The sequence below is a fragment of the Tenrec ecaudatus genome, chromosome 3 (genome assembly GCF_050624435.1).
Source record: "Tenrec ecaudatus isolate mTenEca1 chromosome 3, mTenEca1.hap1, whole genome shotgun sequence".
Classification (NCBI taxonomy): Eukaryota; Metazoa; Chordata; class Mammalia; order Afrosoricida; family Tenrecidae; genus Tenrec; species Tenrec ecaudatus.
The window spans coordinates 218803642-218824617 of NC_134532.1; the positions used below are offsets into that span (position 1 = coordinate 218803642).

Sequence of the window (20976 nt, forward strand, 5' to 3'; positions counted from 1 at the left end):
GGGCTTTGCCAGTGGCTGGTTCTGGCTCAGCCTAGCTCCAGAGAGAAGTGCCTCCCCAGGCCATACTGCCCTGGGCTCTCGGCATTCCCTAGTTAGTCTCTCTCAGATCACAGCACAACTGGAATCTGGGCCCTCCCTGCCTCTATCACATCTGAGAACATCAGTTTCTCACCCAACAAAGCAGGTAAACAAGGACTCTCGAGATTGCTGTGGATTAAACTGGAACCAAACCCCACTGCCTGATGTCAAGCCGACTCCAGCCCATAGGCACCTTACAGGGCAGAGCAGACCTGCTCTGTAGGGGTACTGAGATTGTATATCTTTACAGGAGCAGACAGCCTTCTCCTCCACAGGGCAGCGGGTGGGTTTGAACCGCCAACCCTGTGGTTAACAGGCCAATATTTCTCCCACAGTGCCCTCTAGTGTCAATACAGGAAGACATCAGTCAGAGTGGCCCCTGCTTAGGTGCTTGGTGGTTATCTGCCATTCATTCATTCAGCAGAGCTTGCGCGGACACTACACAGGGGCCTGCAGAGGTGGGAGCAGACCTCTAAGAGCCTTGGGTAGCAGTCCCAAGCCTGGCCCCACTCTGGGGATCCTGGTCAGCACCAGGAAGCTGCTCCAGGGCCAGTGTGCAGGCACCAGGGCAAACGGGATGTAGAGCCCAGGTGCCGGGCCTAGCCCAGGTAGCTTAGGAGGGCAGCCCATGGCAATACCCACTCAAGGACAGGGGTAATGTGCCATCTTGGTCATCCCAAGCTCCAAGTTCAGTGGCCTGAGCACACAAGACCTTCCTGGGGGTGGCAGGGAGAGACGTCTTTGGGGGTACTGGCAAGTAGGTTTCCACATATGATACTCACATGGGATAGGGTAAAACTGCTCCCTAGGGTTTACGGAAGCAGGTAGCCATGCTTTCTCCCAGAAAGCCACAGGGTGGGTTCCACCCACCAACCTCCGCTTCCAGAGCTCCTAGGGATTGGACCACAAGCTGAGTCGCTCCGGGTTTTCAAAGGCATCTGCTTTAGAAAGCTTTATGGGGCGGTGGCATGATTAGAAGGGTCACAGGGCTAAGGGAGGGTGCTCAACCTGGGCAGGCTGGTGGGTGCTCCAGTTTAGGGGGTGGTGAGGCAAATGTACAGCCCAACAGTAAGCTCTGCTGCAGCTCCGCCCTGTAACCGCCACAGAACCAGCCCAGGAAACAAGCTTGTGTCCCGGTGTGCGCGCTCCGTGGGGATCGTGGGGTCCCGGCAGAACTGTACCTGGGGCGGGGTTGGCAAGGAGCCATCAGGCAGGGATTGGAGGCTGCAGGGAGCAGCAGCTGGCAGGCGAGCGAGGAGGGCGAGCTGGAAGGCCCCAGAGGCTCCGGCCGGTTTAAACTGCCTATGAGGTGGGTGGGTGCGCGGGTGAGCGACGGCCGTGCGGTTGAAGGTATACAGAGAGGGCGCGCGCGAAGGGCAGCTTATGGTCAGAAGCTAACAGAGGGGACGACGGGTCAGCCCATGCCCCGGGCCTGGTTGCGCCTCTCCCGCAGCCGCGTCCACACGGGGCCGCTTCCTGGGGACTAGGGCGCACTCGGAGCCCCATGCACTTCGGGCGCCTCCTTCAGTCCCGCCACAGCTCCAGGAGGCGGGGCGCTCTGTTGTTCTCACGGAGTCATAAGAGCCCCAGGCCAGGGGACCTACCCAAGGTCACGCAGCCACGGAGAACCGGCGGCTGAGAACCGGATTCGCACCCGCGACAGGGCCAAGGTCATTAGCAGCACTCCGGCCACGGTCGGAGCTGGGGCTCTCCGCCCGGCGCACGAAAGCCGGGGTGGCAGCCGGGGACCTGGACCGGGTCTGCGGGCCTCCGGGCCGGCCGCGCGGGGGCGTCTGGGTGTCTGTCAAAGAAGCGGAACTCCTCGCCTCCAGACTCGTAGTTCGCCATCCGGGACGGCGACGCGGCCTGTCGCCCACCAGGTCCCCGCGAGACTACAACGCCCACGAAGCTGCGCGGCGCGGGGCGCGGCCGGAGGCGGGGCGCGCGCGGTGACGTCACTGCACAGCCGACGCTCCCGCCCTAGCCCCTCGCCGCGCCCCGCCCCTCGGCAGCGCACGGCCTGACGGGAATGGTGGTCTTCTCACCAGGTGCGCCCAGGGGTGGCGGGGGCAGTGCGGACTTCAGCTCCCGGCGGGCGCAGCGTGCCGGGCGCACGTTAACGGCGCGGGGGGAGAGGGCGAGGAAAGGGGAAGCGGCGCTGGGGGGAGGAGGCGGGGGGCGGGCGCCCACACCCCTCCCCCTCTCGCCGCTCCTTCCCCCTCCCCGACGTAAACTGGGATCCCTTTCCCCTTGTGTCCGCCATATTGGACTCTTAACTCTGGTCAGCGGCAAAGCCGGGCTTGCTGGACTCGCCGCTTCTCCTGCCCAGCGGCCTCGCCCGCAGCTCCCGCCCGCCCCAGGCCTCCCCTCCCGGCTGGCGACCCGCCCCTCCACCCCCGAGCCCGGCCGGCCGGAGCGCCCCGCTGCCGCCGCCGCCGCCTCAGCCTGCCCGCCCTCCCCGCCCTCCGCGCCCTCCGCCGCCGCGGCCCCTGCTCCGCGCCCCCTCGACCGCCCTCCCGCCCGCCCGCCATGAGCCCGGCCGACGCCAAGCGCGGGGCCAAGCGCCGGAAGAACAAGCGCGGCGGCGGCGGCAGCGGCTCGGGCGGGGGCAACGGCGGCGCGAGCGGCGGCAAGGCCGGCCCGGCGGCGGCGCTGCGCGGCTCCCAGGCCGCGGGCCTGGTGGCTCCGGGCGGTGCGGCGGGCCTGCTGGGCGGCGCGGCCGCGGCCAACGGGCCCCTGGGCGCAGGAGGTGCCGCCCCCGGAGGCTACTTCGAGGTAAGCGGCCCGAGCAGGCGGGAGGGCGGGGGCCGGGCGGTGGCCGCCGCCCCCTCGCGGAGCCCGCGCCCGGCCTGCAGCCGCTGTGCCGCCCAGCTCGGGCCGCGCCGGCGGGGATGCTGCGGCGCCGGCGGCGGGTAACGGGCGCGGCAGCCGCGGGGGCGCGGGTGGGCTGCGCGCGCGGGGTGCTGTGACTACGTTGGGCCCCGGGGGCGGCGAGCGCAGCCGTGGGAGCTCAGCGAACTTGCTCCAGGGCCCTGGGCTGCCCGGCGCCCTCTGTGCTACGGACGCCCAGGCCGGGCGCCCTGCGGCCGCTGCTTGCCTCCTGCTGGACCGCGGCGAGCGCTGTCACAGGGCGGCGGGGGTGATGCTCTGCAGCAGGGACTCGGGCGTCCGGGTGGAGCACCTCGCCTCGCTGCGGAGCTGGCTATGGAATGACTTCATGCAGGATTTCCAGGATGAACAGGGTTACCCTGACAGCCCTCCCCCGCCCCGCCCCCTCCCCCAATTCCACCTTAACATCTCTGGCAAAAAATTACTGAGAGGTGCCTATCAAAAGTTTCATTTTTTTCTTCTTCTTGTAGCCATTTTTTAAAGCTACTTGACAGTCATTGGGGGCAGGGGACCAACCCTGGTCCTGCATCCCCTGCTTTTAAAAAAAGTTTGGGGGCAATTGGTGACCTAGATACTGGGCCTTGTGTCCAGTGATCATCAGGAATTTGCATAGTGGCCCCCCTCCCCCCCACACACTTAGAGCTATTAGCTGTTGATTGCTACCGTTTTCATTCAGCTGTTGATAGACAGTCCTTCGAAAGATACAGTACTTGACCCTTCAAAAGATACAGTAGTTGTATTGTGTACTCTTCAAAATATACAGTATTTCTTATAGGCTCTTTAAAAGATACTGTACTTCCAGTAGACCACGAGGAATCTGCCTCTTCATTTTGAGTCATTCCAAGAGTTGCTGAAAGATAAAATGTTTTTATTCTCCTGAAGGGTGACCGTTTTTTTTAGGACATTGCTCACCCTCACCAATCTCACTGCCATAAATTCCTATTCATGGTGATACTGTGTTAAAGATATTAGCCAAAAAAAACACCCCAAAGCAAAACATGAGTTTGTGCCTGCTCTTGAGAGAGAAATACCACAATTCTAGATTGGGTGTTAGAACAGTGTTGTCATAGATTGAACCGTGTCCCCTCACCTCTATGCCTGTGGTGGATCCCATTTTGGGCTGGGCTGTCTTTGTCACCTCCATGAGGCAGCATGAGTGCTGGGTGTGTCTAGAGCTCATCTCTGCTGAGATATAGAAGAGATGGAACAGTCAGAGTGGGAGATGGGGCCCCGAGAGAGGCCAGGCCAGGCTATCAGAGAACCTCCCAGGAGTGGAAGCTCAAAGGCCAGCCCTTTCCTCCAAGCCTGCAGAGAAAGCCCTCCCCCAGAGCCTGCATTTGGACTTCTAAATCCAGAACTATGAGAAGAGGCATGGCTGACTGTCCAAGGTTCCTGCTTGTGGTCTCTGCTCCTGCAGCACTGGGGAGCCAAGACAAACAGGTTGTGAGAGCAGGTTAGCAGTCATCATGCATGGCATGACTTACAGAGCCTGATAGTACATTGTGAATGCACAGTCACCTCCCTGCTAACCACAAGACCAGCAGTTTGAAACCACCACCTACTCCAAGGGAGAAAGATGAGGCTTGCTACTCCCATGGTTATAGTAAGAAATTTATGCTGTGAGTCGGTATGGACTCAATGTCAGTGAGTGTCTTTTGGGGGATGGCTGGCTGGCTGGCTGGGTGTATACCTCAGGAGCACATGTTGGGCTGCTAACTGCAAAGTTAGCGCTTGGATTGAATCTACCCTGCTTTGGAGGAGAACGAAGCCGTCTGTGTCTGTAAAGAGTTACAGCTTTGGAAACCCACAGGGGCAGCGTACTCTGTCCTGTGGGGCCACTCTGAGCCGGCATTGACTTGATGGCAGTGGGTTTTATGTGAGCCCAGTTTCCAGACGAGGGCCTTTGAGTGTTGGCTACTCTTGTTGGCAAGTTCTTAAGATGGTTTGTCTGTTTAGGATCCGAATGGCAGCCCCAGACTTCCCAGTGTCTGGGCTGCTCTCTCTCGCTGTCCTGGAGAGACAGAGGCAGGCCTGTGCACTTGTTTCCCTGCGTGCTTTTCCTTCTTCTCATGGTAGATTGTATCAAACTATAGAAAAGAAAAATACCTGTCATTTCTCAACTTTTTTCTTTTCTTTTACTGGACAATTCAGTGGCATTGATTATGTTCATTTATTGTACAACCATCACCACTCTACACATTTTTCCGTGACCCTTAACAGAAACTCAGTGCCCCTAAGCACTGGCAGCCCTCCCCCTATCCTTCATCCTACCGACCCTGGTAACCACTTGGGACGACGTTTCATGCAAGGGGGTCCGAGAGCACGTGTCCCTTTATCTCTGGCCAGCTTACCTTGAGTTAGGAGTTGTAGGCTCACCCTTATCCCATTGGACACATGCTGCTGCCGGAGGGTGGTGCTGACTATTTAAAGTGCAAGGCAATGTGGACCCTATTTTTGCAGGTGGATGTCACATGTACCTGTTTCTAAGTGAGTCCAAGAGACACAATCTGAAGGCCCAGTGAAAGTCCTTCTATCCCAGTGTTTCCCAAAGTGCCAGGTGCAGGGAGAACTGAGGGCTGCAAAGGCAAATGCCTACACTACCCTGGATCGTGGGCTAGAATACAAATGATTTTAATTAGCCGAAATAGGTGTGCGTTCAGTGGTTTGTTTTCTTTTTTTCCTGAAAAGAGAGCAGTAGGCCCCATCAGTTTGGGAACCTGTGCTCTAGCCTTCCATCCCACTGCAGACTTTAGTAATCCCCCCTAGTTTGCAGCGTTTCCATAAAATCATGTCATTCTCTCTGGTTCTGGAAGGATGGGTCAGTCCACTGGATCACTGCATTTGGTCTCTGGACCACCCCCCATGTTAAGAAGAACCAGGTGCTCCCTGAAAGGTTGGAGACTCATGTGTTCCCACAGCTGCCTTAGAAGAAAGGGTTGGTGACCCTCTTAAGAACAGCCACTGTGCTGGACTATGACCTAGGCACACAGAACTTGTTTGTAACTGTATTCCTGTGTGTCTCACAGTTACTGTTGCAGGTCCACCCTGCCCTACAGGGTTTCCAAGGTGGTCATTCTTTACAGGAGCAGAAAGCTACATCTTTTCCCATGGATTTGAGCTGCTGACCTTGAGGTTAGCTGACCAATGCATACCCACCAGGGTTCCTGATGCCCAGAGGGGCTCTCTCTGATTTGGAGGGCACAGTAAATGTCATGTGAGGCCATATCTGACTCCTCTGACTTCCCACTTGCCACGAGGCAGAGGTCAGACAGGTCTGGATGCTCCATCCTTCTTTGCCCTGTCTTGACACCTGCTGCCCCTCCAATGACACTGCTTCCCTGCTGGGTTCTGTAATTCCTTGCAATGGCCACTCAGAACTCAAAGGCAGTACTCACGGTTAAGGGTTTATTAAGGGAATCAACAGGTCAGGATCAATAAGCAGTAAGGATTCAGTCATTGAGTCATAGCAATATCTTTCCTCTGCCAGTGGCCACATCTCTCTGGTCCTCAAGCTCTCAGAAATGTCCTTTGGCCTCTGCCTCCATGGACCAGGAAGTCCACCTAGTTCTAGATTTTCTCAGTCTCAAGGCACTGCTGCACCGAGTCTCTGTGCCACCTTCTCCGGTACCTCGGGTCTCAGCATCTGCCGGTTCCGATAGATCTCAAACATGGGCTTGCTCTCTGTGTCCAAGATGGTTCCTCCAAGCCCGGAATGACTCTGAGACGTCCTTCAGCAGACCATGACAGTGCGTCTGCAGGACAGGGTAGAACTGTTCCTGTGAGTTTTCTGAGACTGTCACTTCACAGGAGTAGAGTAAGCCCTGTTGGCTATGCCCCCAGGGCACAAAGAGTGTGACCTGGTTCACACCCTCTATTAAGTTAGAGACCTAACCCTACCTCAGTCTTGTCTCTATTAGCATAGCAGAGATCACTCTCCAAAACAGGAGTACAGCCATGGGCACAGAGGTCAGAATCAGGGTATCACGTCTAGAAGGACCACATTAACTGACTACATATTGAGGGAAGAGGTATTGTTGGCATCCAGTGTAGGGGCACCAAAGCCAGATGTCTAAGGAGAAGCAAGGCCAGAGGACCTGCTTGGACACTGGACAGGGCTGAGTGCTGTGGCCAGGCCCACCCTCCTCAGGAGACTGTGAAGGGCAGAGGGTGGGAGAAATGGGAAAGCAGGGCTCGGATTCTAGTTTGCCCCAGACGACACTCTCCTCCAGGAAGCTCAGAGCACCCAGTGGTTAGGCATTGGGACCTCGGACACAGTTTCCCCGTGGTGATGCCCTGGCTTTCTGAATGGTGGTGACCCCACGAAAAGTAGACCCTGGACTCCTGTGAGAACTAGAGGAGTAGGTGAAGTGCCCAGCCATGCACTACCCCTGGGAGGTGCTGGAACGCATGGTCATGGTTCTTTGGTGGCCGAAGCGGCCTTTACTGGGATTCTGTCATAGGAATCGATCTATTGGTTCCTCAGTGTTTACTTGTGGGAGGGGGAGGAGCCAAGCGAGTAGCAAAACCCTGCCTCAGTCGAAGGCACTCCAGCTTGGAAGGGAGCCTCGGTGCTGGCACCAGGCCTGGCAGTGTGTGTGGGTCACAGTGAGTCAGAATTGCATGGCAGCAGCAACAGGGCAGAGTAGAACTGCCTCTCTCGCCCTCCCAGCGGCTGAGGGCTCTGAAGCAGAGACCTTCCACCTAGCAGGCGAGTGCATTGTGGGGGATGTGCACACAGGGACACACGTTAGATGCAGTCCTCGGATAAGGCCTGCTCCCCCATGGTCTCACATGGCATTAAAGGTGTCTCTCGTTGCCTTGGAGAGGAAACGTTGGTAGGTGCAGGGTGATGTGTGTTTAGCTTACGATGTGTTTCAACTTGGTCGTTTTCACAAACATTTGTGAGTAGGTTATGACACAGAAAGGGCATCTGTAGCGAGAGCCTGTGCTTGTGGGCCACATGTATGTTCATGCCGTGTGGTGATGTTCTGATGCCTGATGGGTCTCCACCATGTACGCAGTAAGTACAGAGGCCGAACTCCTCGGCTCTTTGACCCTGCAACCCTCTTCCCTCCTCTGGAAAGACAGACTCACCTGGCTTTTTTACCTCTTGACCGGTGTGACATGCAAAACAAAACAATGATTCTGGCATGATTCTCCTTTCTGAATACCGAACCGAGCCACTGCCATCAAGTCGATTTCAACTCATAGCACCCTGACATCTGCATCCTGAGAATGTGCGTCTTTACGGGAGCAGACAGCCTCATCTTCCTTCTGTAGAGCTACTGGTGGTTTTGAACTGCTGACCTTGGGGTTGACAGCCGATCAATCCCCTAGCCCACAGTGCTACCAGGACTCCTCATTTTTTGACTACGTATGTAAAATTCAGTCATAAATATTACTTCCCCACACAACAACAGCAATGTATTAGGCAGGGTTCTCTGGAGCAGCACAGCCAGACCCGTGATGCTAGATCTGTAAGTGAATACACTGATTCCGAAAAGGATCCTAGCCCACAGCAGCTCAGAGAGCTCAGTCCGACTCTCCTTCGAGGGTCAGTCTTTCCAACTTACATGGCCACTGGTCCAAGGCCAGGGAAGCAGACAGTGGGAAGATGAGGTGCTGAGGTGTCGCAGAGGCCAGTAGCACAGCATGGCGAAGCAGGTCATGGTGAAGCCTCCAGTGTACTGATGAGAGGTGGCTGTGGAGCTGCCACAGCAGGAGTGGTGGCAAGGTGAGTGGCTTCGACTCACAGGCAGCAGCACGTTTGACTCAGCAAGGTGGCATAGAGCACTACACAGCCCACAGGTAACAGCACACGTGATGAGGCAGGGCAGTTGGATTAAGCAGTGTACTGGTCCAACTACCAAGGACAGAGAGGGGGCGGACAGACTGGCCACCAGAGAGCCACAAATTTCTGTTGCATCTTCAAGGGATGTCATCAGGCTGCAACCCGATTGACAGGCTAGACTCCACCCAAGTCTTACAGGTGCATGGTGGCACAAAAACCTTAACTCTCACAAACAACAACGTCACTTTTGGAAATTGCACCACAAACTTCTGGATATCAGAAGTACAGGAGTGGAGGGCTGAAAGGGGCATGGGTTTTTTGTGATGCTTTAGGAGGTTGGCAAAGGAAGCTCTGTGGGTTAGGGGCCAGACTGCATCCTGCAGTCTAGTGAGAATTTCACTAGGCAGATAGACCATCCTGTTTCAGTCTAGGAGACATCGGTGGTACGGCAAACTCGTTTCTGTCCATGGGTGGTGAGCAGGGAGGAGAGGCGTCTGGGTGTCCTGCGCTTCACTGTGGGATGGCTTGAATGTACTTTCTGTGATGAGGGTGCTTTGGGGTGTGTCTGGTCTGCATACAGGCTGCCTAGCACTGTGGAAATAAATCACTGTGAAGACAGCTGAATTGCAGTCTTAATCAGCTCAAGGAGCCATGGTGGCCCTGGGTTTTGGCACTGGGCGGCACCCTGAAAAGTGGGCAGAGTGGACCCAGCAGCCCCCGCACTGGGCAGAGACATGGCAGTCTGCTCCCATGAAGGTTGTCAGTTCTGACTCTCGGCCACCCTGTGGACAACACAAACCACTGCTCAGTCCCCTGTCATCCTTAGAATCGCTGCCGTGTTTGAGCCACTGTGTCAGTTCATCTCATTGGGGGGGAGGGGGGACTCTTCCTCTTTTTGCTGACCCTCTCTGTGATGTCCTTCTCCAGGGACTGGTCTCTCCCGATAGTGTGCCCAAAGGGCCTGAGATGATGTCTCCCCATCTCTGCTTCCAAGGAGCAAGCACTCTGGTTGTGCTTCTTCCATGACAGCGTTGTCTGTTCTTCTGGCAGTCCGTGGTGGTGTCAGTATGCTCCAGAATACTTGAATTCAAGCGCCTTGATTCTTCAGCCTTCCTTTGTCATTGTCCAACTCCACATGCTAATGAGGCCATTGAATCTACTGGGGCTTGAGTCAGGTGCAACTTGGACCTCAGAGTGATGTTTGTAACTTAAAGGAGGTGATTTGCAGCTGATTTGCTCACAGCAATCACCCATTGTATGATTTCTTGGCTGCTGCTTCCATGGGTGTTGATTTTTGGATCCAAGCAAAGTGAGATTCTTGACGGCTTCAACTTTTGTGTAATGTGATGCTGTCTATTGGGCCCCTTGTGAAGTCAGAGTTGTACTCCACAGTGACGGCTCTGCCCCTTGATCTCCATCAGCAAGTGCTTCAAGTCCTCTCTGAGCAAGCACGGCTGTGTCATCTGCATTTCACAGGTTGTTAATGAGTTTTCTTCCTATCCTGAAGCTGCATTTTTTCATATAGCCTAGCTTCCCTGATTATCTGCTCAGCATGCAGATTGAATAAGTAATGGAGAGAAGATACAACCCGATGCACCCCTTTCCTGGTTTTAAATACCCCGGAATCTCCTGGTTCTGTTTGGATGACTTGGCTCTTGACCCTGGTATGGGTGTGCATGAGCACCATTTGGAATTCTGAGACCCCCACTCCCCGTAGTGTTGCCCGTCATTTGTTACGGGTCGCACACTGGACAGATGACAGCCTTGAAGACCCAGCGGGACAGTTGTACTCTGTCCTACGGGGTGGCTGTGCCTCGGAGTTGATGACACCAGGCACAGCCACCTTTATAATTTGCCTTAGTAATCCTAGGAAGTGAGTTAAAGAAAGATGTAGAAGCTTTGTGTTTTAAACTAAAAGCAATGGTTTAACCTAAAATAGTTGCACTTAAAATCAGTGGTGCAGCTGGAATTAGCACCTCTGTGGGTCAGTCAGTATGTGGCCAGTCATGTCATCACCTCCTATGTCCTATAGACATAGCCTGGACTCACCCCCGCCACCACTCTGCTCTGTTTCCTGTACGTTCGTACTGCCTGGGCTTGGATTTTGGGTGTGGAACGTTGTGCCAGGACTCTAGCTCAACGTTACATCATTCTTTTTCATGGTACGGTGAAGATACTCATAGTCTGTCCATTCTGATAGTGGTAGCTGTCTGGGTTGTCTCGTTTGGGGGCTGTTAATGAGTCTGATTGCTATGCACAATCCCGTGCTTGTCTTGGTGGCCCCGGGCTCTTCAGGGAGGAGCATGACCAGGCATCCACGAGTAAGTAGGAAGCCGTGGCCACAGTGGGTACACACACGGGCTTCCTCCTAACAAACATTGTGTAAGGATGGCTCTGTGATGGCCTGGTGGCTGCAGACGCGTCCTCTCAGGAACAGTCGCTTAACCTCCTGCTTGATATGGAGCATGTGAAAAATACGCCTGAGGGGGATGAAGGGAGACATCGGGCAGTGTAAGACAGGAAATAACAGTAATACAGAATTGATTAAGGGTTCACGAAGGTGAGAGGGTGGGGAAAAAAGAGGAGCTGATACCAAAGGGCTCAAGTAGAAAGAACATGTTTCAGAAATGTTGATGGGAACATATTTACAAGTGTGCTTAATACAGTTGAATGATAGATTGTCATAAGAATTGTAAGAGCCCCCCAATAAAATGATGAAAATAAAATAAAAACAAGGCCCGAGAGAATTGGCCAGGCTAGTTCAAGTCCGGGTGGAAGAGTCAGCTCAGGTTATATGGCAGCTGGTTTAAGGATTTCAAAGGAGTCTTCTTGGATGCTTTTCCTGAAGGATGCAGGCCTCTACAGGAGCGTACGAGGAAACAGTTTCCAGCTAATTGAATATTGCATTGGTGAGAAAAAGGCCAAGAAAGTTGCACTGAGAACTTGTTTTTCCCCTCTTCAGGACAGTGTGCCTTTGAAGATAGCAAGGGCTGCCCTAGGAAAATTTCATTGGGATACCTGACCGCATCCACCCTACAACCCTGATCTTGCCCCTTCCTACTTCTTTTTTGTCCCCTAACCCCAAAGGACATTGCAAAGGAATGTGATTCGAGTCCCTTGAAGATGCCAAGGTGGCTTTTTGATGTGATGGAGCGTTCTTTGGCAGAGGGTAGGAGAGACAGCACCTGGACGTGCGTGGAGGAGCAGCAGCTTCACACGCTCAGGTTTTGGTTTACGGAAGGCCTCTTTCGGACCGACTCTCCGCACCGGTGTTTAACTTGAGTAGATACTACGATCAAGTTTCCCTCAGGATCCCTGGTGGCACCACAGATACCTGTTGGGCACATTTCTGCCAGGTCAGCAGTTTGAAACCACTAGCTGCTCTGAGCGAGAAAGACAAGGCTTTCGGAAACTCCCAGTCTCAGAAACCCTCAGGGGCAGTTCTACCTATATGGTCACTCTGAGTTAGCATCTACTTGATGGTTGAAGGTGAGACTTTCTGGGTCTTTGATGCCTGATACCTGATCCCATCGACACCTTATGATCACACAGGTTGGTGTGCTTCTTCCATGTGGGCTTTGTTGCTTCTCAGCTAGATGCCCGCTTGTTTATCTTTAAGCCTTTAAGACCCCAGATGCTATCTCTTTTGATAGCTGGACACCATCAGCTTTCTTTACCACATTTGCTGTACACCTATTTTGTCTTCAGTGACTGTGTTGGAATGTGAACATCACGGAATGCCATTATTAGAACAAAGTGTTCTTTCATTGAGGGAGTACTTGAGTAGAGGTCCACCTGTTACCTTGATGTTTAACATATAAATATATGTACATAGATCTATTTCTTTGTTACATATAAATGTTTACATATGTACATGCTTGTATTTAGACCTCTATAAACGCCCATTTGCCTCCTAGTTCTTTCCTCTATTTCCTTTTACTTTCCTCTTGTCCCACTATCATGTTCGGCCTTCATTCAGGTTTCAATAATTCCTCTTGGTTACATTGCCCTCAATCAGCCCTACCAGGCATCCTACGCCCTCCTTGCCATTGATTTTAGATCACTTGTTGTTCCCTTGTCCCTGGGTTTGTTAACACCCACTTCCTTTCCCCCATCTCCCCCTCTCCTGTGTCCTTCCAGAACCATAGGTCCTGTTGTTTTCTCATCTGAATTGTTTACCTTGCCTATCTTATCTAGATCGACATCAGCAGACAATAATAAGCACAAAAGCAAGACAGAGCAAAATCAAACAACAGAAGAAAAAACAAAAATAACCCAAGCAACAACAAAAAACACCCCTCCCCCCCTTAAAAAAAGCCTATAAATAGTTTCAGGTCTGTTTGTTGACCTTTAGGAGTGTATTCCTGTCATGTTTGATGGGGTACCATGTTCTGGCCGCGATATCTTTTTTTTTATATTCCCCAAGGATTTCATTGTTTTGCTCCCTTTGCTGCTCTGTTGCATGCCCTTAGCGTTTCGCTCCAGATTGGGCACAATTCCTGCACTGTGCCGCCAGTGTTGTCCCCTGTAATTCTATGGGTCAGTGAGGGACATTGTGTCTCATGGTGGGGCCGGCTCTAAAGTCCTCTCTGCAGTGGCTGCTCTGAGCAGGAGTATCGTCTTTGGGGTTTGGTGGGCCAGGATGTGTTCCACTCTCTCTCCTTCCGTCTTTGCTCTTCATTCATTTCCTCTGAAGTGAATTCTTCAGGGGTGGGGGAGGTGTGTGTCCATGTAGTTGGGGCTGGCCCTGCAGACCTCTCTATTGGTTCCCTGCTTCATGCCAGTATGTTGCATTCACATTGGTGTACCAGGTTGCAGTCTGGTCCCTCTCTTCCTCTATTATGGAGATAGAAACAGCACCCTCCTCTTGCGTGGGTTAGTGCTCTGTTCCCCTGCTACCTCTGTCTGTTTTTTTCTCGTTTTTTTCTCTTTTCCCCTCCTTTTTAGTTGGCTGCCATATGTATCCCTGGATTGGGTCTGGCCCCTGCCATAGTACCTGGCCCTCACCCCGGGCATATATGCATACAATAGCTTTTCCCCTATGTCCCTTTTGTGTTTTTAAGCATCTCTCAGCGGACTCATGTTGTACTTGGCTTACCTCTCTGCATAATTTCCTCCAGTTCTTCCCATGTGGCGATGTGCTTCATGAGTTCATCACTGCCTTTTAGGGATGTGCATTACTCCACTGTATGTATGTACCACAGTTTTTCATACATTTGTCCGTTGATGGAAATTTTGGTTTCCCATTCGTTGTAATTGTGAACTGTGCCTCATTCCATCTGCTTTTTAATGCTTCCTGAATCACTCAATAATTTTCACATAGAATCATTCAGTATTGCAACGCAAGGCTGGAATGTTTTTCCAATTCTTTCAGCTTCAGATCTGCTGAGTATGTTCTTCCCTTTGGGTTTTCTAATTTGAGGTCTTTACATGTTTCAAGATACTATTGGGCTTTGACTTCTTGGGGTGCCCTTTGACATTTTCTATTCAGCCCTCTGACTTCATCCTTCTATTTGCTTTAGTTGCTCCTGATTGTGAGCAAGTTTAAATCTCTTCTCACATCCACTTTGATCTTTTCTTTCATTCCTGTCTTTTTAATGTCTTTTTGCTTTCCTCATGAATGATGGTCTTGATGTCCTCCCACAGTTCAACAGGTCTCTGTCACCTAGTGTTCTGTGCATCAAATCTGTTCTTGAGATGTTCTCAGAATCCAGGTGGGATGGACCCAAGGTCGTATTTTGGCTCCTGGGGACTGGTTTTCATTTTCTTCAGCTTTATCCTGAGCTCATGTGAGCAATTGGTTTTCTCTTCCACAGTTGGTCCTTGGCCTCGATTTAGGAGCTGACATTGAGCCTCTCCATCAGCACACAAGTCACCACAGCCTCACAAGCTGACAGATAAGTGGTGGCATGTGTACATGTATGTCATCATTCTAACAGTTAGGTTGCGGAGTAGTTTCATTAAATGTGGAGTCCCCCTGAGCAGGCCCATTCTCCCATACCTGGCATGCTTGGCACTCCCTGTTGGGGGTACATACGTCAGATCGATGGAATGATGTATTACAGGTAGTCCCTAATTTAGAATTCATTCAAGTTAGGAGGAATTGTCTTCCAGGTACGTACGAAAGTCAGTTCCTGTTGTTTGTTTGAGTTCTGATCTTTAAGGTGCTGCTCACTGTGTTGCAGCATTTGATTTGCTGGTGTTACCCTTCTCAGACGTAATGTTTCCAACCCCTCCAGACAGATGATGGACTTTTAAAGATACTGAATAAAAGGCAATCATGAAATAATAATAATAATAAATGAGCTAGCTGACTGAGGCTAGAGCTTGACTTACCATGGTGTGGTTACGTGAATGGAACTGGCTGTGACCCATTGTATGAATGTACCACATTTTATCCCTTCTCCCACTAATGAATGTTTGCACTGCTTCCAGTTTTTGGAGATTTTGAGTTTAGCTGCTATAAACATTTGTATTTAGGTCTTTGGGTGGATTATTTTCTAGGGTACATGCCAAGGAGAGGGAGCTGGGCCCTATGGAAGTGTTAGAAGAAACTAGTGGAGTGTTCCACTCCGTCCTCACCTGCAGTCTAGGAGAGTTCCAGGTGCTCCCCAGCCTTGCTGCCACTCCATGTTGGCAATCCTCTTTATTTGAATTCATAAGCATGCAGTGATCCTGCTTCATCGTTTTAATGTGCATTTTCCTAATGCCTGATGGAAGGAGCCCTAGTGGCTGCTTGAGTTAGGCGTTTTATCTGTTAACCCCAAGACAGCTGTTTGAAACCACCCCGCAGGGGAAACGATGAGGCTTCCCCATGCCCATCAACTCCTAGTCTCAGAAACCCACAGGGCAGCCCGGTTCTGCCCTACAGGGCTGTTACGAGCAGGAATGGACTCAGTGGCAGTGAGCTTTTGGAGTGGCTAAGAATGCTGAGCATTTTTGTATGATGACTTGCCAGCCCCAGGTCCTCTCAGATGCCGTGTTCATTTGAGGTTTTGGCTGCTGTTTGGCTGCTGGTTTTCTTTTGGTGGGTTTTGAGACGTCTTGGGGGACAAGGCTTTTGGTGTGATTTGCAGACATTCCCCCCAGTCTGTAGGTTCCCTTTTTATTATTTTAACTGGCTTTTGCAGAGAAATAATTTTGATGGAGTTTTTTTTTAATTAATGGATCATATTGTTGGTGTCATGTCTAGGAAGATTTTATTTTAGCCCCAAGTCGTGGATTTTTTCAAAATCATATGATTTCATAGTTTAGTACATGGTAATTTGTTTGAATTTCTTGTATAAGGTATGAGTTTTAATTTTAGGTAGGGTTTTGCTTTTTTTTTTCTGCCTTGTGAATGTACAAACTCATTTGTTGGTAACCAACTATCTTTTCTCCTTTAAATTAGCTTTTTACCTTTGTCAAAAAATCTTCCAGCCATATTTGTGTGGGTCTAATTCTGGATTCTGTTCTGTTACATTGATCTGTGAGTCTGTCCCTTGGTGAATAGTACACTATCTTGATTGTATAAGTTTTTTTAATTAATCATTTTATAGGGGGGGGCTCTTACAAATCTTATAGCAATCCATCATTCAGTAATTTTAAGCACACTTGTACATATGTTGCTGTCAACATTTCCAGAACAATTTCTTAATACTTGAGTCATTGGTATCAGCTCCTCTTCCCCCCCCCCCCCGCCCTCATCCTCCCACGTCATGAAGTATATATTATTGTTATTTTGTGTCTTACACTGTCTGTTGTCTCCCTTCACCTACCTTTATCTTATTCGTCCACCTGGGGAGGAGGCACTATAAATCCAACCTTGTGATGGGTTCCCCTTTACTCCCCCACCCCCCACCCCCCTCTGCCCTCACCATTTCCCTACCCTCATGGTATTGCTACTCCCACTACTACCCCTGAGGATTTTATCTGTCCGGAATTCCATGTTTTTATCTGCACCAATGTTGTGTGCTCTGGTCTAGCCGGATTTGTAAGGTAGAACTAGAATCATGGTAGTCAGGTGGGGGGTATTCAGGAACTAGACTAGAGGTTCTCAACCTGTGGGTCATAACCCCTTGAGGGGGTCGAATGACCCTTTCACAGGGGGGGTTGCCAGATTTATAACAGTAGCAAAGTGACAGTTATGAAGTAGCAACAAAAATAATTTTATGGTTGGGGGTCACCACAACATGAGGAACTATATTAAAGGGTCACAGCATTAGGAAAGTGGAGAGCCACTGAACTAGAAGAATGATGTGTGTTTTGTTGGTGCTACACTGTACCCTGGTTGAATCACCCCTTTCTTGTAACCCCTCTGTGGGGCAATGTTCAGCAGTCTGCATATGGGCTTTGGGTTTCCACTCCACCCCTCTCTTTCACATCATTTTGGATTGTTTGATATCTGATACCTGTTCCCGTAGGCACCTTATGATCACATGGGCTTGTGTGCTTCTTCCAGGTGGGCTTATTTGCTTCCCTGCTAGATGGCTGCTTATTTAACTTGAAGCCTTTAAGACCCCAGATGCTACATCTTTTGATAGCTGGGCACCATCTGCTTTCTTTACCACATGTGCTCATGCACCCATTTTGTCTTCAGCGATTGTGTAAGGAAGGTATCAAAGAGTGCCAGGTTATTAGAACAAAGTGTTCTTGATTGTGTAAGTCTCAAAATGGAGTGTGTGTGTGTGTGTGTGTGTGTTTGTGTGTGTGTCTCAAGTGGGGTTGGAGTGGGGTGTTGAAAAGGAGCCTTGGTGGTGGTGCAGTGGTTAAGTATACATGCAACACCCCCCCCTCCCCCCAATAGAGCGAAACCCTGCCTGGTGCTGCGCTATCCTCCCAAGTGTTGCTGTGCCGGAGCCTGTTGTTGCAGCCACTGTGTCAGGCCATCTCCTGGAGGGTCTCCCTCTTTGTCATCACCCTGGTACTTTACCAAGCGGGGACTGGCCTCTCCTACGAATGTGTCCAACGGATGTGAGACAAAATCTTGCCATCCTTGATTTTAAGGAGCACTCTGGTTATACTTCTTCAAAGACAGATTTGTTTGTTCTTTTGGCAGCCTGTGGTCCTTCCAGTGTTCTTTCCCAGCACCATAATTAAAGGGCATGGACCCTTCTTCTCTTCTTCTTTAGTGTCCAGTGTCACAGGTGTACGAGGTGTTTGACAATGGCTTGTGTCAGGTGCACCTGAGGAGAAAGTTAATAGGAGCAGACATTTCAGTTTTTCACCATTAGTGCCATGTCTGCCAATACCAATGATTAAGTTTAGGAAGTTTTTTTCTGCCTTAGTTTGCTCTGATCTTTTGTTAATGTACCGTAGATACTAGAGTATAAGCCGACCAAATTATCAGCCGAGGCACCTAATTTTACCACAAAAACTGCATAAAAATGTGCTGAAAAAGCTTATCCACAAGTACCGTATACACTCGAATATAAGCCGACCCGAATATAAGTTGATGTACCGAATTATTACCTGGGAAGCCAGAAAAACTGATTGACTTGAGTGTAAGCCTAGGGTAGGAAATGCAGGATGCGAATTAACACAGAGACCAGAGGGGAGAGATGGAGCGCAGCCACAGACACATCCTTACCAGTTCAGCTTCCGGTATCAGTGAATCACTACGGCATAAGTGAATCACTACGGGTGCTTCTGCGAATTGGAGCCGTCCACGTCATAGGACGGCTTTGATTGGTTAGATGTGAGCAAACAAACATTCAAAGCCCTGCAGTGTCAGCGGGGCTTTGAATGAGCAGCGGAGGAACGACAATCACCCAAGAGATGTTACACCTCTCTGGGGTACCACTGACCCGTGTATAAGCTAAACCCCAGTTTTTCAGCACACTCGCCTTATACACAAGTGTATACGGTATATATTGGTATCTTGAATTCTGTCAATAATTTTTCCAAATTAGGTGATGCAATCATGTAGGTTTTCTTTCTCTGCACCCCCTGTAGTTTTTCTTTAAACTGTTTTTTTGGTTTTTTTTAAGGGGAGGAAATATTTCATTAAAAATACTTTTATTGGGGGCGCATATATCTCATCACAATCCATACATTCCTCCAATGTATCAAGCACATTTGCACAATGCCACCATCATTGTTTTCAAAGCATTCTCTTCCCACTTGAACCCCTGATATCAGCTCCCCATTTGTTCCTCCTCCTTCCCCTGCCCGTCCTCCATAACAGATCCTTGATAAGTTATAGATTATTATTTCCATATCTTATATCGTTTTCCACCCCTCACCCACTTTTCCGTTATTTGTCTCCCTGGGAGGGGGTTCTAGATTGACCCTTGTGATAGATTCCCCCTTTCTCTCTCCACTCTTCCCTAATTCTCCTGGTATGTCTACTTTCCTTGTTGGCCCTGAGGGGTTTATCTATCCTGGATCCCCTGTGTTGCAGGTTCTTATCTAGCAGTGTGCATGCTCTGGTCTAATCTGATTTGTAAGGTAGTGTTGAGGTCATGATAGTGTGGTGAAGGAAACACCAAAACGCTACAGAAACGTTGTTTCATCGTTGCTATACTGCACCCTGATTGGCTCATCTCCCTCCTGTGACCCCTTCTTTAAACTCTTCATGTGGTAGATCACATGGATGTGAGTTTGGATGTTGAACTAGCCTTGCATTCCTGAAGTAAACTTCATGTGGTCATGGCAAATTAATTTGCTAATATTTTGTTGAAGAACCTTATCTATTTTCATGAGGAATATTCATCAGTGGCCTTTTTGTATTACGTGCCTGCTTTTGTTATAAGCATAATGCTGGTCTCATAAAATTAAGTGTTAATTTTTCTTCTCTTCTGTTTTAACAATTTGTGGTTTTGAAAGAATTGATCTGTTCATCCAGGTTGCGGATGTATGTGTGTAGAGTTGCTTACAGAATCTCCTTACTTTCTTTAAATGTCTATAGGGCACAGTAGTAGCGATGCTTCACTTTCATTGTTGATACTTGTAATTTGTTTTCTTTCTTTCTCTTTTCTCAGCCTCACTAGGGGTTTCTCAGTGTTACTGATCTTTTTGAAGAGCCAAATTTTAGTTTTATTGATTTTTTTCTGTGTTCAGATTTTGTTGATTATATTTCAATTTTTAAACCTTGCCTTTATTACTTGCTTTGGATTTATTTGTATATATGTGTAATTTTTTGAGTTCTTTAAGGATTCTTTGAGTTCTCTAAGGTTTTATTAATGTTGTTGGTCACTTCACTGTTGAGTTGAGGTTATGAATGTGTGGCCTTTCTTTTCTTCTAGTGTCAGCATCGGATGCGATTCACCTCCCTCTAAGAAAGACATCCTTTATCCTTATATACAAATTTTGATATGTTGTCTTTGATGTTTTCAGTCAATAAAAAATATTTTCTCATTTCCCTTCTGTCTCCCTTATTCACTCATGGCTTATTTAGAAAGGTGTTTGTGTAATTTCTTGTTATTGCTCTGTTACGAAATTCTAGTCAGATTCCATTGTTGTTAGATAACATGTTTTGGGTGATTCTCTTAAAAATTTTCCTGATTTCCCCCCCCCCCCAGTGGCTATTATCAAGACACTTGATATATGTGTCCTTTGCTATTGCAGGAGGCGCTGTCCACTAGACATCAGAGACAACTGGTTGATACTTTGATTCTTGTATGCCTCCCCCCCTTTTTTTTGGCTACTAGTTTTATTGATTTCTTAGGCATTTTTATATCCCTCATAAACTGAACTTGTTCACTACTCCTTACGATTTGTTTAGTTTTTGATTCATGCATTTTAAGTCACTCGCCTTGATACATAGCTTATCATGTTGTGTAACAATCACCATGATAAGTACCCAGCTCCATTTCCCATTACTCTTAATCTGAACTCGCTGCCATCATGGTGATTCCAACTCATGAGGCCCTTTTAGGACAGGGTAGAGCTGCCCCTGTTGGTTTCTAAGTCTGTATGTAACTCTTCACTGAGTAGAAAACCTCATCTTTCTCCCTCAGAGTGGCTAGTGGTTTCAAACTGCTGACCTTGCAAATGGTTCACAGGGGATTTCTAAAGGATTATGGAGAACTTTTATTATCTTTCAATTATATTTTTCTTTTTTTAATGCAGTTTTATTGTCATTTCACCTATCACACAGTTCAGTAGTTCATATCAATAAGGGTTGTATAGTCTTCACCACAATCAGTTTTAGAAAACTTTCTTTTTCTCTCTACTCAGTTATTCATGTAGCCCCCCCCCCCCCGCCAGTTTTGGCAAAAGAAATATACAACAAAACA

The 20976-nt window shown here is 49.7% G+C and overlaps 1 protein-coding gene across 2 annotated transcripts in view; it reads left to right on the top strand.

Moving 5' to 3' along the window:
• Positions 1 to 2307: 2307 nt before the first annotated feature.
• FAM193A (family with sequence similarity 193 member A) overlaps positions 2308 to 20976 on the top strand; it is a 128296-nt gene continuing 109627 nt past the window's right edge. For both annotated transcript variants that reach the window (XM_075544617.1, XM_075544618.1), the window contains exon 1: positions 2308 to 2853. In XM_075544617.1, coding sequence (XP_075400732.1) covers positions 2608 to 2853 — 246 coding nt within the window. In that variant the 5' untranslated portion in view covers positions 2308 to 2607. The remainder of the gene's footprint in view (positions 2854 to 20976) is intronic.